At 42.5% G+C, this 17,079-nt stretch overlaps 1 protein-coding gene across 6 annotated transcripts in view; it reads right to left on the bottom strand.

Moving 5' to 3' along the window:
• The window catches only part of RAI14 (retinoic acid induced 14), an 85,467-nt gene extending 72,400 nt beyond the window's left edge, over positions 1-13,067 (bottom strand). For 2 of the 6 annotated variants that reach the window (XM_030257911.4, XM_072921752.1), the window contains exons 1-2: positions 12,930-13,067; positions 2,544-2,635 (exon numbers count right to left, since the gene is read on the bottom strand). In XM_030257911.4, the coding sequence (XP_030113771.4) occupies positions 2,544-2,579 (36 nt within the window). In that variant the 5' untranslated portion in view covers positions 2,580-2,635; positions 12,930-13,067. Of the gene's footprint in view, positions 1-2,543; positions 2,636-3,618; positions 3,729-5,095; positions 5,163-5,749; positions 5,820-12,929 lie in introns of all 6 variants that reach the window. The other 4 variants (XM_030257910.4, XM_012577635.5, XM_030257912.4 and 1 more) reach the window with 4 other exon arrangements.
• Between the last annotated feature and the right edge of the window lie 4,012 nt (positions 13,068-17,079).

Below are 17,079 nucleotides of genomic sequence, written 5' to 3'. Positions count from 1 at the left end.
CATTTTTAATTCAGCACTGCAGGAAAGCCTAGAGAGCTTCAATACATCAGTGAAATTTCCTTTGTGGTACTCATTCTGGTACAGAGTTCTGTGTTGTCGGCCCTACTGCTGGAGAAGTGTTTATAATTCCTGTTTCTCATGCACATCTTGAAGACTTACCTCCTACTCATCCCACTCTTTATCTTTTAATGCTAACAATGAGATTACAAAGGTAATCTCTTCCTTACCCTAAAACATCTTCAGTTCTAAAATACAATACATTACAGATTTCTTTTAGAGACAATGAGAAAAATACTCAGTTCACCCCTTCTGACTTCACTCTCATCCCCAATCCAAGAGCAGTTACCACATCTTATAAACTGAGACCAAATACAACAAATTAATTCCTATTAAGAAGATATCCTTTTTCTCCCCCTCAAAAACTGTAAGAGCAGCTTCTGGAAACTGAAAAAAAATTTCCTTACCTATCTTGCACAAAATATAGGACAGCTCCTGTTGGTTGCCTTGAATTATGCCCTTAAGGCTTGGCTTCAAAACAGAGGAAACCAGACTGTCATGGATTTAGACTGTTGTGTTCTTAGAGATGCATATCTAAATTTTAGGTATCTGAAAAATCCTTTGCGGTCAACCTTGTCTCCAGCCAGTAGACAGCAGTAGCATCAAAACAGCAATTATGTTCAGACTGCCCTTGATTTTGGGGAGAGGCATACACAAGTTTATCACGGCTAGATAAGTGAGGAATAATTGAACCAGTGCAATTTATAACAGTGGCTGAACTCCTACAGCAAGGTCTGGTTTCATCACACTTGTCACTTAGCCTTTGCTCTAGAGCAGCAGCCCAGCCAAGGAGCATAAAAGTGTGTGTGAAGTCATCCTAACACATGGGCACACCTAACTTCCAAGTATGTTCATGTATTAGCCAACAGACCACTCTCATTACCCAAGCAGATGCCTATTAAAAGGTTTAGTGGTGTGGGTGAACTCAAAATAGCAATTGCTGCTGCTCATTGCAACAGGAGCAACAAAGTCAAACCACGGAACTCTAGCAGTTCTAAACTGAAAGGCAAGTTCAGTGAGATGGGACACCAGAGACTTGTGACATTATTTTTATTTGTTGTGAAGTGGCACAAGACACTGTTCCGCTGGCTGATTCAATCTGGTGACCAGCAAAATCAAATACTGCTTAAGTAGTGAAAAGTGCTTCCCTCTGCACCCAAAATTAGAATATTTCTGGAATGTTCTAGATACTTGAGAAAACAAAGGTTGGTTTACATATTTAGCTTGTTTATAGAGGCAGTCTTTTAAGAAATACCTCTTGCTAAACTTAAGGAGCGAAGCATCCACCAGTGCTGCTGCAAGGACACCAAGTCAGCAGCTGCAAATGCTAACCTACAGCTCAGAAAGACTTTCTGAGCAGTAGCCAGCATATCTGCAGGTGACACCACAACAGTAACTCTATCTTCTTCTGCTACTGATGTGCACTACAGGTTGGCTAAAGACATGTTACTCAATGGTGTGCTGTGAGACCGCCTTTACATCAAAACACCCACTGAGGGCACTGTGAATCTCTACTCCTGAACACCAAAACTTCTTAAGATGCTCCATTTTCACACCTAAGCATCTTCATCCAGCATGGCTGGATTCCAGGACCCCATGCAAATCTGGCAATGACAAACAATACAACACCTCTTTCAAAAGTGCACAAAAAATTAGGAGGAAGAATAAAACACTAAATTCTCCACAGATCATGAAGATTTGTTACAAATTCCACACGATATCTGGAAAGTCAGTTAATCACAAACTCACCTATTTCACAGACTTCTTACTAGAGACACAAAAACCTGGTATGAGTAGTAGCAGGAACAGAACAACAGGAGTAGATTACAGCAGTTTCACTGCTCCAAGGGAAGTATTGCTTACTACACATGTTGAAGTTTGGGCCTCCACCAATATTTCTACAACAAGCAAGACTATGTGCAGCCTAATGTCTCTCTAAATGCAGGTCTGGAGATTCTTCTGAGAACCTCCACATTTATATCTTCCTTCCCCACTGCTCAAGCCTCATATCCACCCCTCCTGTCATACTAGAACTGATAAACCACAGCTGCCCTAATTGCTCAGCTGGTTCCTGTATTCTTGCTGACAAAGAAACCCTGCCACAAACTGGGGAGGCACTATGTTAAATGCTCAAGCACCACGCTGATAAGAACGGTATTAGGTTTAGACAGAAATATAATTGGGTAGTAAAGTAAAGTCTTAAGGCTTAAACCTAAACCTGGAACAAAGTTCTAATCTGCAGAGAACTTCTGCAGACCCCACAGATGAGTATGATTCAGCTACGGGCACCAAGGTAGTAAAATACTGTTAATTTGAGTAACAGATAATGGCTCTACAAATAGAAACAGCCTACTCTATACTGTACTCAGCTGTTGCCTTTGTATTTTCTTCTCTGTAATTCATTAACGTACAAGCTTATCAAGGTAGGAGTGAAGAACTTGTTTCCAGCATGAAAACCAGCAGTCAAACATAGCAGAAGTACTTACGTCACTCTTCCTGAACTTTGCTTTTAAGCTCTTCATGCTGATCACATTCAACCTTCCAAACCTTTGTGGAGCTTTTTATTCTTCTTCAATATCTAAACATAAAAGAAAGAGAGTAAGATTCCAATTTGATACCATTCAGCTCACCGGCAGGCAAGTCACAATTGAATTTGCATACCTTTATCACTCTTTGGGGATTTAGCTCTCAAGCTCTAAAAAAGATTAACAGCCACTTATGGAAAACTTTCTAACTGTTTCTCTAAACTTAGAAGTAAGCCTAAATCTGACCACTGAACAATAGAAGAAACGTTTACCAAAAACTAATCTGTATATCATGTTATATTAACTACATCTCCACATAATTAGATCACCAACACATTAATGTACGAGCAGATTCCTCTGCCCACTGCCTATTTTAATATTATCACCAGGAGAGCCATTTGTAAAAACGGATTATTCAAAATCATAATTAAGCATGCAGTCATTCATTAAAACTCCACCATCCTACCACGATGGGTCTGCACTGGGTAGCAGAAGTACCACCATTATTCTATGCACAAGTACAACCACTAACCAAACTCTAAATTGTACTTTAACCTTGCAGGACACATTACTAGGATAGCTCAACACAACACAGTAGGCAGAATCGCCTCAGCAGGACAGAGGTTTATTGCTGGAACAATTGTTTTGGATTCTTCCCCATAAGGGGGGAACTGCATGTGGATTCTTAAGAGCCATGGCTGCTTGAAACTTGGCAGTGCATTATCACAGTCGTGTTCCCCCTTCCTCCCTTCCACATGAAGGAAAGCAGCAGTTGAACAAATATAAAACTAACCTAACAGACAAGCTGCAAACTCTCACAGAGGAAAGTGGGTGTCTACAGCAAAGTTTCCTACAGAAAGCTCCAATGATACCACACATTGCCAGTCCAACATAATGGTGAAAGCACATTAAAGTAGCATGGCAATGTGCTTTATCCTAGAGCACAGCAGAAAATCATAATGAGAGAGCAACACCTGGACTGGCAAATGCACCTAGATAAAAATGTTCCACATTTCTAGTTTTACAGTATGCTTACTGAAATAGTTAGTTGCTTTCATCTACAAGTTTTAGCTGCTATACAAATTCTTCCTGAAGGAATAGTTTAAAGTTAAGGATGTTCAGCTGTATAAACTTCCTCTCTCCACCCTAGAAAAAAAAAAGTAGAAGTTGTACAAGTCTAGTCAGATAAATAAATAACTGAAATAGGGACTGAAGCATAAATTCAAATGGGTCATGCAGGGTCACTATGTTTCACATCACTCTTCTGAAACAGTGGATTACAGTTTGATAACCAAAGTGAGATTCATCTGTTTCATAAAAGTACATGTCATTATTAAAGGCAAGTAGCTATGTTGTACATGATGAATCTACCACGAGTTTTAAAAATCCAACTATACAGCACATTGTTAGTAGAATATATATGCATATGAATGCTTCAAAAAAATACAGCCCTAATTACCATTCAGGAATAGCAATCAGTGCTAAGTAAACATGTTATTTAATTCAACCCCATATTTATCTGACAGCAATTTAAGACAAACTCTAAACTCAAGCACATTTCTTTAAAAAACAAACAAACAAAAAATCACATACACTAAATACACACAAACACATTTCCCACAGGCTACACCTCTCCAGTAGGTAGCAATAGATAATCTGGATGGGGTAATTCTGCAAATTGTTAAAAAAATCATTAAATTGAATTAAATTACTCTAATTAGCCAGTCATTTTCAAGTCATGTCAGATCCCTGACTGTGCCCAGGTATATGAACAAAGGGTTTCATTCAAAATTCCTGCATTTAATCACAATGAGAATGGGTTTGTGGCAGTTGGTTTAATTCTTTACCAGGCAAAAAGAAAAAAGGAAAATAGATTTTGCAGAACCTTTTCACTCCCTGACCTAGGTGAAAATTTCTTAGCTTTTTCCTGGGTAGAATGTGGTATTTGTAAAATAGTAAAAAAAAAAAAAAAAAAAAAAAAATTAAAAAAAATAACTGAACAATCAACAATAAGGAATTATTTCAGACTGCTTTGAGAGAAGCATACCACTTGTTTTCTGGTCCACCTACCCAAACTTCTGAGAAAGTTTTTAAATTACAGCTGTAATAATCTGCACTGGAAAGGAGCCTGAACTTCAGCAAGACCCCAATAATCTTCTAAATTACCCTCTAGTAACATCTAGGATGATGGGAACTGCAAATACTAGGATACAGACAAGACAAATTCCATTACTCACCTGGCTTTCTTTACATACCACACCAGCAAAAAAAAACCCAAATCAAACCAAACCACTCCCAAATTTTATGAAAAAAACCCAACAATGTAAAGCAACATTAAAGATGTGAAACATTATACAATATCCCTCAAACCCCAAAACTTTACAGGACTTTGTATTTTATAAATTAAATATTCTTTGACTAAAAAAAGTAAACTGTTTAATTGGACTGGTTAATGAAATATAAATAAATCCCATGCACAGGGAATTGAAAACAAGAAATCTTTCCTCACATACAGATTGCCAAAGAATTGTCTGCTGTAGGCTGTCTTTCCCCGTCCCACTCCCTCAGCATTTTTGGCTCCTGTGGACAAAAGATTTATTATATAGCTCCCAAGGAAGACAAAGTGCTCAACTACAAGGTTGTGGGAGAGATGAAAACTCCTTGTAGGTACAAGGAGCAGCTGCAAAGCTGGACCCTCTTCTCTGAGGAACCTGCAGCAGAGTCTAATTAACAAGTTTTGCAAGCACTCCTAATACATTACTCTCATTCTTGTGAGAAAGGAAAAAGCACATTTTATACACTGAATGTGAAACTCAAATCCTCAGCATAATTAAAAAAGCATGCTCAAAGCATACAAAACCAGCATTCCCAAGCTTAGTGTGTTTCTCACATCTGTATTTTTTCCATACAATACAGCTAAACACAAACATTAAGATTACAGTTTGTACATCATAATGCCCATAATCCTTCAACTGTAGAGATAAAAATGCATGAAGTGGTGAGGGATGCCTTTTCTTGTCACTGTTTAACGGAGGAACTCCCCTCTCAAAGGGTGCAATTATTGGAATTGATGCAAAAAGAGGTCAGCATCCTGATTCGGAGTAGCTTTATTACAACTGCTCATTTGCCAGAGGGGGGATAAAGGAAGCGCCATTAAAATTACTCACCTGTTTTACAAGATAGGAAGTGACTACTAGAAATTCACCAGGGAGCATCAAGATGCTTCAGAACAATATTCTGCAATAAATAACAGGTATTTACAAGAAGCAATCTCTACTAATAGTGGCATTTCTCTGCTTTCAGAACTAATGTGGTAATAAATACTGAGTGCTGTCATTTCATAGCTGCAGCAAGTTAGCAGCAGATAAGTGCTTAACTCCAGGGATTCTCAACAGCTAATGCTGATCACGTGCTTTTAACCATTAGTTCCAAAATTAAATAACCAGTCCTCTACCTCATCTTCCTTTAGCTTAACGTCAAGAAACAGCCCTGAGGAATACAAGCCACAGAAAACATCTTTAGGCAGGTGGCAAACCTATCTAGCTAGAACAAGAGACATTGAAGCAGTGGTAATCTTTGGCCTCAATAATTTCATTGCAACTGTGTTTTAATACACAATACAATCTTCAGGTTTAAATGTAGGAAACAGATTAGGATAATCTTCCCTATTGAATTATAGTGAGATCTGTGCAAACCACAGTAAACAACAATACTGACATTTTTTTCCCTTTCATTAAATTGCATTAAAATCAGAGAAAGGCCTTTCAAACAATGTTACAATTAACTCCTTCAGGGGGCCAAAATCTAGCGATGCAACAAGGAAAAGACTTTCCCTAAGCAAAACTGGAAGTTTACTGTAAAACCTTATATTATGCACAGTGTTCATGCTAATGAGTTACTCCTCACTCAAAAGTGCTGAATTCAATTAATTTAGGTGTCAAAAATCTTGTATCTCTTTCAGAACACCCTGAGAAGCCTCCATCTCACACAGAGCTCTTCCACAGCAAAGCATGACTAATGTTTCCCCTTCCCCTCCCAAACACAGTCCAAAAAAACTTTTTCAACCCTGAAAGGTTACAGAAAAGATTTACAGACTCTAGGCAAGATCTGGCAAGACACGTGGAGGTGTGGGGGAAAAGAAAAAAGATTCTGGAGTGTGGAAGAGTACTCCTGCTGCTATACATTTACGACCTCCTTTGTGTGACTTCATCTACTCTCACAGGGAAAATAAGAGGCCCCAGAAGCATCCTCCCCTAAAGCACAACATCATTTACCCTCTGGATGATCATTTTTAAAATCACAAGCCCAGTTCTGACTGGGCACAACCTAGCAGCACAACCTGCTAGCACCGCAAAGCAGCCAGAGGCATCAATACTAATGCATCCCTTCTGCTCATCACCTTCAGTATCCAACTTCACAAATGCTTCACATCCCTGAGCTTCCCTGACTACCCTCCAACACCAAGAATGTGCTCCAACCCAAGCTGCTCTTTAACAGGCCAAAGTCACAGTACTGCCTGGAGGCATGAGCCATTGCTTAGCCTCTTCGGCTGCTCCCACATAAACTCAGCAAGCCCACTCTGTCCTAAAAAACAATAATCCACCCAACACCCTCCCCTGACTACTTCCTATTTTCATCCAACTGAGCATATTCTTCCATTTCTCAGGCCAAATCAGAGAAGCATATATGATGTGACCAAAAGCTACAGGAATATTTCCCCACTCTTTATCAGCACAACTCAGTTTTTCCATCTTGAGCAACCCACCCTCCGATCATAGAAAAAGTCAAATGGAACAGAATTTTATAAACTCTGTGTTACCTTTAAAGACAAATATATTCTTGGCTTGGTTAATCTACTATTACTTACTAATGAAAACGCACTGAAAAATGCACTGAGAAGCCCAAGCACTACACAAGAGTAGGAGTGATTTATACACAGTTAATCCCACTCTAAACAGAATCCGACATCAGAGATAGCAAGGGCCATGGGTAACCTAGTACATTCCCTCTATCTGCTCACAAATCACTGGCAAGGATGTGCTGAACTGTACAAATTTAAGCATCTGAGCCCAGAAGTTAGAACGCCATAGATGATGCAACACTAACAAATCTACAGCTATCGCTTCTCTCTCCAGGACGCTTTGTATCAACTCTTTACTCTTACACTTCCTTTGATAGTCAGAATTTGCAAATGTTGAATTATCTTTTAACGCATTCAGCTGAAGCAGTACTGGCCTCTGAGGATGCCACACATACAATATAAACCCAGGCAAGATGGTCAGTCTGAGGATTCATCCAGTTTGTTTAAACAGTGTATTCAAATGCAGCTCTAGACAGACAGAAGAAAGCTATCACCAACAAGACTTTACACACAATGGATAGGAGCAGGTTAGAGAAAAATCAAACTGTGACATTGCTCTGATTTGTTTACTTGGCATATTAGACAGGACTCTGGGCAAAATTCTAACTCAAATTAAGTCCAGGTAGATTTGTCGTTCACTCCTTACACACAATTTTATTCCAGTCCCATTCCTGTTCTTTTGTCTGAAAGCGTCTATCAACACAGGCACAACAGGCACAACAAAAGAGATGACTTTTTTCATTAACTGGGACACACTGATGCTCCTTCTCTGCCTTCAATTTTCCTATCTCTATAACAAAAACATACACACACCCTTGCACGGTCCTTAATTTTGAGACCATCTTCTTTAGTTTGATCATACACAAGATATGGTGCAGTCCTGAAGACTTTTCTCACCAGTTCAACTGGATGAGATTGGAATTAAAGAATCTAGCTACAATTAGCAATAGAGAAAAATGCCTTATGGTCCCACTTCTGAAATGTCACTTCTTAAATCAGAAACCCACATAGATAACAACTGCTAGTACTTGTTTATATTTCCTTCCTAGTATTCTGTTATCAACCATTCAGCTTGATGTTTAGAATCATGAAACACAACAAACTGTACAATTGCAACATTAAATCTATTAAGAGATATATCCATGACTTTATGGATTAATATTCTGAAACAGCCTAAGGCAGAGCAGCTACCTATTAGGGGTGAAATTAGAAAGACAGGAATGTCAAAGCAATTTACCTAGGACACTTGACAAACCCCACTCCCATAAACATCTTGGAAGGGTATCTTACTGGAACCTACTTTAATCTAGAAATACCTTCAGAAACTGTGCTGATAACACAGCTCCCCTTCTCAGCTATCAAGTTATTGGGTAAACACTTCAGCTGATGAAAACTTGAGCATCTTTTTTAACATTATTCAAAAATGTAGAGTTCAATGTATTTTCAATATTCAATAAAAAGGACTAAAAATTCAGATCTTTTTTATTCTGGAAGACTCTCAATGCTATAAACTAGCAGGACATTAGCGAGATTAACACCTACATTTGGTAAATTATATTTGTGGAATGGTATCTATGCTGCCATTCAATGAGATCTGGACAGGCTAGAAAGCTGGGCAGAGAGGAACCTCATAAAGTTAACAAAGGCAAGTATGGGGTGCCGCAGCTCAGGGACCAGCATAGGTTAGGTGTTAGTCTGCTGAAACCCAGCTCTGTCCAGAAGGACCTGGAATCCTGGTGGACAAGTTAAACATGAGCCAAGAAGCCCAGTTGTGTTTTGGGGTGCTTTGGGAATAGTGTGGACAGCACATTTGAAGGAGGTTTTTCTGCTCTGCTCTGGTGAGGCCATATCTGGAGTGCTGTGTCCAACTACAGGCTTCCTAGCTCAAGAAAGGCTAGGAACTTCTGTAGAAGGTTCAGTGGAGGAACACAGATGGTTAGGGAACTGGAAAATCTCTCTCACAAGGATAGGCTAAGAAAGCTCAGTTTGTCTGGCCTGGAGAAGAGACGAATAAGAGGGGATCTTATCAACGCTTACAAGTATTTTAAAGATGTGTGTCAGGAGGAAGGGGTCAGACACTTTTCAGGCATGCCCAGTGACAGAACAAAGGGCAACAAGCATAAACAGAAACACGTGAAATTCCATCTGAATATGAGGAAGGAAGAACTTCTTTGCTTTGAGGGTGACAGCACTGGAACAGGCTGTCCAGAGAGGTTGTGGAATCTCCTTTTCTGGAAACATTCAAAACCTTCCCGATCAAAATCCAAGTGGTTTTTTTTCTGATTTTATTCAGGTTTTTGAAATTTATATTCAATAGCACTAGCATTAGGTGCTTATAAATATTGAAAAAGAAGATGCAATGTTTAAGGTATTTCTCCCAGCCTTCATAGATTTGTGAATCTTCATATATCTCTTTGAGTTAGCATGCTGATGTCTCAGGCAAGTAGTTGTCAACAAGGTCCTCAGAAAGTATTCAAGGATCAAAACTCTGAAGAGATATTTCAGGGTGTTCCAAAGTGCCTTTGGGAAGTCAGACATCTGCAAGGACTAACAGCAGCTCCCACCTCTCAAAAGTTGTAAGAAAAGAAATGGAACATGCTCAGCTCCTGAAGTTACAGAGTCAAAGGCAGACCAGCATACAAATTCTTTTCAAGTTTTAATGACTGAACAAATTTGGCTTTCTCTTTCCTCTATCAACAGATTCATGTGGGAGGGAAAAAAAAAATAAGACTCATCTTGTTTTACAGTATTTTCAGTATTGGCAATGGCTTCCAGGCAGAAAACCAAAAGATGACTGTGACAGCTTTAGAAAATGTACATAAATTAGTACAGCATTCATCTAACATGCAACTTTGCCTGAAGAGGAAGGACTTGTCAAGGCCTAAAACTTCCTAGGAAAATACACTAACTATGAGGCTCTCCCTAAGATGTGACCATCTCAAGTGCAGAATATAGGCCACCACCGTCACCTCCAGGTGTTACTGGCCATCTTGTTCAGGACCTCAACACAAGGGAAGAATGCATTCTTTCACTGCTGTGTGCTTCCACTCCTGTAGTGCTTGGCAACTACCTGGACTGTCAGCTAGTCTGAAGTGCCGGTGAGAGCTTCAGTTGCTCCCAGAGTTCAGCAGACTGGTGCGTCTCTGGTAGCTGGACAGTGACAAGCTCTGCTCGAACATATTACCAGAATTATACCTGTTTGCATTACTTCCTCTGAACCCTAAAAGCCCATGATCAGATGACTCTAAATAAAAGGAGCAGCCAGGACTGACAACTCTGAAAGCAAACTAAGCTACCTCAAACACAGAGCTATCACCTGCATGCATCCACAGGCACTTAGACAGCAGTTCCAAGAAATGCTGGCAAGAGGGGAGGCTTTTCAGACATACAAGAGGTACACACACAGCAGGAGCCAGCTGCTCAACTCTATAACCCCAGAAGATGCTATGGATTGCTGTGCTTCTATCCTGGAATGTTTAATACTCTACTGTGTCTACCATTAAGCAAGGCACTAAAGCTTTGAATTTGTTCTAGTTTCCCTTGGGTTTTTTTCTCTGTATTTATTTCAAGCACTAACCCTGTGCAAAAAAGAACTAGACCACAATCAGCTCCCAAAAGGAATGTGATTAGGGCATTGTTGCAGCAGGATTTAGAAATTACCAACATCTTACAAAAGAACTAGCTTTTATGTTTCTTCAATCACTGCCTCTCCCTCAAAAAAGGCATGAAGTCATCAGAGAGGCGGAGAAGGAAAACTGAACATACAGAAAGAAAAAAAAAAGGAAGATATGAGGCAAGCAAGTGATGAAATGCTTATGTCACTTCACAAGATGAGCAGCCTCCCATCTAGCTCTTCTTCACTTGATGTTATCCATCTATCTCTTGTTTCAGGGAAATAGAAGTGAGGAGGTAGTATTTTATTGCTTTGCTAGCAGATGCCCTCTTGGGCGGGGAAAAGAATAGCAGAGGGCCAATATTTTTAGAGACTGGAACGATGGGTGTCTGCTACTGCACAGTGACTTATTGGCACTGAGCTTGATTTCAAATCAAAGGAACCCTCAGGTCATATGATGCATTGTTCTACTCAAAATGCTCTTTCACTCTGGTTCATACGGCTGTTATGCAATTCTTCTATTAGTAAATAAAATCTTATTGACAGCTTTCCATGAGTGTCCCAAGACAAGAGCCAAGCAGGTCATTGACAGGTATTTACTAAATTCAGTTAGTCGTATTTAATCCTGGAGACCAGAAAACATTTCTAACATGTTGTATATGTAATTTTTGGCATTTGATCTATTTTTTATCTATTTTTTTTAATGACACAGTTAATCTACAACCTGCTGGGTAGACGAGAAGAAAAAGGCAAAAAGAGACTTCAGCTTCTACGAAAGTAGCAGTAGACTAGAAGTGTTTTATATTGGTGCTGTAGTAAGCACATTCATACTTATTATAGAGGCAAACGGGAGAATTCGGTAGAGATCCTGCAACGCTGTGAAAGCGTACTCTTTTCACAAGGGGAAAGTTAAGAATGTCACAACAGCAGACTGCAGAAGGTTTGTGCTGCCAAACGCTGTGCAAGAGGAAGATAAATCTTCCGCGTGCCCTGTGAGAAGTTAGAAGCACAGGCTCCCGATTAAACGCGATGCTGTTCCTAAAGCAGACTACTTAATCTTTTTTAACAGCAACAGAAAATCTGGATCTTTTAAGCCTGCGCTCCCATTGGAAGGCGCAGCCCCCTGGGCGCCTGCGGGGTAGAGGGATGCACGGCCGACAGCGGGGCGGGGGGACCGGCGGAGCCCACAGGACCCTGCCTTCCACGGGCTCCCACCAAAACCCCGCGGGGAGCACCGGGACAGCCGGGGCTACCCTTCTGGTCGGAGGGAGGACACTGAGGGCCCCACGGAGAGGACTTCATCCCCATCAGGGTGCCCCGGGACCGGCACTGCCGCTGCCGGGGCTCAGCCGGAGGCGCTCTCAGGGCCCCCCGACCCCGGGGCGTCTCGGGCGGCTCCGTTCGGGGCCGAGGGACCCGCGGAGCCCCTCTGCGGGCGGGCAGGGGCGCGGGGCAGTGACCGGCGATGCCATCCCTGAGCCCCGCGGGCAGCTGTCACTGCCCGCCACGCATCTTGAGAAGGACACAAAACAAAACACAGCAAACACAACACAAACTATAGACTAAATGAAAATAAACAATCAAGCGGCAGCGACTCACGGGCTGCGTCCCCCCGCTGCCCCCCGCTCCACTACACCGGGCAAACGGGGCGCTCCGGCAGCGCCCGGCGAAGAGAAGGGAGAAGTTTCCTCCCGTCGCGCCTCTCAGAGGTTTCCCCGCCCGGGCTCCGCCGGGGCAGCGCCCGGAGCCCCCCGCGCCAGAGGCGGAGGCGGGAGCAGGTGGGCGCCGCACACAAAGCCCCATTCACGGCGCCCGCCGCCGCCGCCACCGAGCGCGCACGGAACCGCGCCCGCCGTCCGCGCCGCGCCCTCACCTCACGGAGCGCCCGCGTCCCGCTACGCCCGCGCGCTGTGCCGGGAGCCGCGATCGCACCGAGCGATCCGCGGCGCTGCCGAAGGGCGGAGCGGCGGCGCCGAGCGCCCCGGGACACTCGGGGGCGGGATGGGGCGGGATGGGGCGGGAGGGCGGCGTGACACGGCGGCCACGTGACGGCGGGGGCTGCGGGTGGCGGGGAGAGGCGCGGCCCCGCCCCCTCGGGGGCGGCTGAGGAGGGGAAGGGAGGGCGGGGTCGGTGGTGGGGGACGCTGGAAAGAGACCGCCCTGCCGGCTCCGGCGGGACCGGGTGTGTGTCTCTGAGGGGTGCGGGGAGCCACGGAGTCACCGAATATGCCGAGTTCGAAGGGCCTCACACGAGCCCAATTCGTGGTCCTGCACCGGAGAACCCAAGAGTCACAGCATGTGTGTGAGAGCATTGTCCAAGCACTTCTTGAGCTCTGTCAGGCTTGGACCTGTGACCACTGCCCTGGGGAGCTTGTTCCAGTGCTCAGCCACTCTCTGGGAAAGAACCTTTTTCTGACATCGGACCCAAACCTTCCCTGACACAACTTCAGGCCCTTCCCTCAGACCCTGTCACTGTCACCCCACTGTCACTGTCATTGTCACAGAGTTCAGTTTCTGCTGCTCCTCTGCCGTTCATGAGAAAGACGTGACTGCAATGAGATCTTCCCTCAGTCTCACCGAGGCTGAAGGTAGATGCCAGTCCACTGCCATCTTTGGACGCTTTAGGATCTCCTTAAGATAAAGCTGGGGACAGGGGGCAGGGGCAAACTTATATCAAGTTCTTAACAAAACACAAATGCATCAGCACATGAGGGAAGTCCTGCATTTCAGTTCTCCCCAAAGTTTCCTTGTATGTCAAATACCACTTTGTTAGACCTCTAGGTAGAAAGGATTACTTGAAGAGAAAGAGAAGTGGGCTATTCCTTGTTCAGGACCCAGATTAATGACTGGTGTAGTGTTTGGCTACATAGGAGCTTAGAGTGGGAATCACAAATGGGCTTCAGAGCAGTATCAAGGTTCTGATTCATTGGATGTGCTCCAGGAATCTGTTTCCCAGGGTAAAACCCTTCTTCTCAAACTTGAACTCTGGAGCCCCCTTTCTAGAGTCTTCTGTCAAGTCAATGGCAAATCACCTTGATGTCTCATCAAAAACCTGTGCAAGATCTTGTACATTTTGTCTATGAGTTAAGCTGCTAAGTGAGCATCTGCCTACCATCCCACCACAGGAGTCGTACCAGAGCTGCTTCTCATCATGTCCTCCTAGAGCTGCTTTCCGTCTACTCGTCCCACTGACCACAGCCGGGCTCTCTGACTGAGAAATTCTCCTTTAATCTCTGTGATCACTCTTATCTCTGTTCTCAACACTATCCACAGCTCCTGAAGTGGCAAACAGTACAGGGAGGAAATGAGCACTTCAAAACTTCAGGTGATTATTTTAATAGTGGCAAGTATTGTTATTAAACAAACACACTTAATTATCACCAGAAGTATACTTTCCTCTCCTAATCTGCAGCCCTTACCTTGGTCAATTTGTTCTGCATTTGTTTTATGTCTGAGAATAGCCATCATTGTGCCACCACTGTTTCTGTTTTTTTTTTTTTAATTAAAAAGACACACCCCAGAATGTTAATCTAATATAGTTAATGATAAGAAGTTAATTTGCACAAAACCAATAAAAACAGGAAAATCAAACTTTCCCTGCAATGTTAGCTCATCAGATACAGAACATGTTCCATTTACGATTGAGTTATCTTTAATTTCTGTTATTTTTAAAGCCAAATATACGTGTAGAGTATGTTAGAAAGTCCCTTGCCTACTTATAGCAACATCAGTAAATGTCTGTGTAGTCACATGTGACTAACCTGAAAATGTTAATTAATCATTATCTCTTGCATTTGCATAGTTTGACCAAATACAATTTTTATTTCCATTCTCGTGCCAGTATATAATAAAGATAGAGTTTGGGTATGTTTGCACTGGATGTTCACATATAAAATGTCACACAAATTGATAGTACCTTCTGTCTCATAAAATGTTCAGTTCTTGAGAAGTGAAAAATACCATATTTACTACTTCCCAGAGAAGTATTGTTCACCATATAAGCTGTGGACTAAGGGAAAGGCTTTGGGGTGTGTTGTGGCAGCAAGCTTAAATGCTTTAAGCCAAACTGATATGACTCAGAATGTGCCTGCCCTCTGGGTTATTCTCCTTGCATGGAAGACTGTCCTTTCATCTCTTCTTTCCTGAGCCCCCTTTTGGGTCCCCTTCCAAGGGCTGGGCATTGCCTTTTATTCAGGACACTCCTATGTAATTTTGTGGCTGGAACCTCTGAAGGCAGAGGACAAAGCTGGGAGCTGGATGAGCTCAACTCTATTCCAAATTTTGTGCTATGGTACTCTGCCATAGTCATGTTTTTCCACCTGTGCTTCTACTCTGGGGTAAACAGAATTCTTTGAGAGTTTCATTAAATGCTCACCATAAGCTAACATAAATTGTTAGCTAGATGGAGTAGACTAAATCTGTGAGGTTAAGTACATCCTACACAAGCAGCTTCTCTCAAAATCTAAATATTAGCATGTTGGCTGTGTGACACCCTTCCCATGCCCCTGCAGTCCTTTGTGCAGTAGGCATGATGTGAGGATGGGGAGCAAGATACCCTCCTCTGCTCAGTCTCCTGGAAAATGTGAGAGGTTACAGTCAGTTTTGACGTGAAATTGGCTGCCCACAGCAAGGGTGTAATGAAACCACCTATGCTTTCCTAGCTACTTCTCCAGAAGGGAGAGGCCTGGAAGTGGCTTAAAGATGTCTTTAATCACATCTTATCACTCTATCTTGATAGCTTCTGCAAATTAGCTTACCTTGTCCTAGTTAATTTTTTTTATGCTGCTCCTGGCTAGTTAATTTCCACACCCCCCCCCCCGCCCCCCTGCTTCTGGCTATTGCCTTTAGCAGAAGAAAAAGCACTGGCCTCCTCTCCACCTAGAAATTATTTGCAAAGGAAATCACACTCCTGAGCTGGCTGATTATTTCCTGCTATCCCTTCAAGCAGCCTAAACCTGTTCTATAAGCTCCAAATGCTGCATTTTTAATTCCCTTGTTGAACTGGTTCTGATTTGATTATTTTCAATTGGAATATAGTTTGATCTACTAATCCCGGCTGTTATTTTTCACTGAAGTACAATTTAAAGAAAGTTTAGCTTTGGATTTTAAGACATGATTTGTTTCCAGACTGTTCTTTGCCTACCATAAATTTTTTTTTCTCATTATTTGTAGCAGATGTCCCCCATAAATACAAGAATCACTGCGGTAACAAGTAAGGCAGTTAAAAAGTGTAATTTTAATCTGCTTCCACCAGAGCACTTTCTTTTTTTAATAACTTGTTAGCACAGAAAGGAGGTGATTGATGCCTCTTCACAATATGGTATGTTTAGAAAACTTGGTTGGGAATTTTTTGCCTTTACTGTTTCCATGCTCTTCATATAGCAACAGCAATGAGCCTGACAGGGTCAACACCACAGGAAAACACTGAAAGCAGAAGAAACTCACAACTGGAGATGCTCAAATTGGGTTCTTAAATGAGACGGAATCTTCAGAGAGAGGAAAGCCTACCTAGGCATTTTTTTACTTTCAACTGAATTTTCAAAGAGTAAAAGAAAAATCTAATAATGGTTGCAGGTAATTATCTAGATTATTTCGACTTCTTCTTTCAAGCTGGATTTCCTCTGCCTCCAACAACCATTCTTCTTTCTCATGGTTTTCACATCTGCACTCACCTTTGCACACCTTTCTGCGAGGAGCCCCAGTTTATAACTTGACCTCTTCACAGTCCCAGGTGACATTTCTTGGAAAGCTTCAGTGAAGCTTTGCCTTTGTGATTCTTCCTGCACCACAGGATTCCACTTTGCCAAGTCCTCAAGTGGCACTTTGAGGCTGGGTTGCCCTTTAAATCTGAATGTTCCTCCTCTGCCATAGGAGCAGGAATCAGGAGCTGAGGGAGGAGGCCAGACTGTCTGTGTTACTGCTGCTAAATCCTTCAGTGCTTTTGCACCAGGGATCAGGTGAACCCTGGAGAGCCAGTCCTAAACAGCAGCTTTACCTGAGTGGGACTGAATATATGTACAAGT

This window comes from Taeniopygia guttata, chromosome Z (assembly GCF_048771995.1).
Source record: "Taeniopygia guttata chromosome Z, bTaeGut7.mat, whole genome shotgun sequence".
Lineage (NCBI taxonomy): Eukaryota > Metazoa > Chordata > Aves > Passeriformes > Estrildidae > Taeniopygia > Taeniopygia guttata.
The sequence above is the reverse complement of the archived record's forward strand: the minus strand, read 5'-3'. Positions and strand labels throughout refer to the sequence as shown.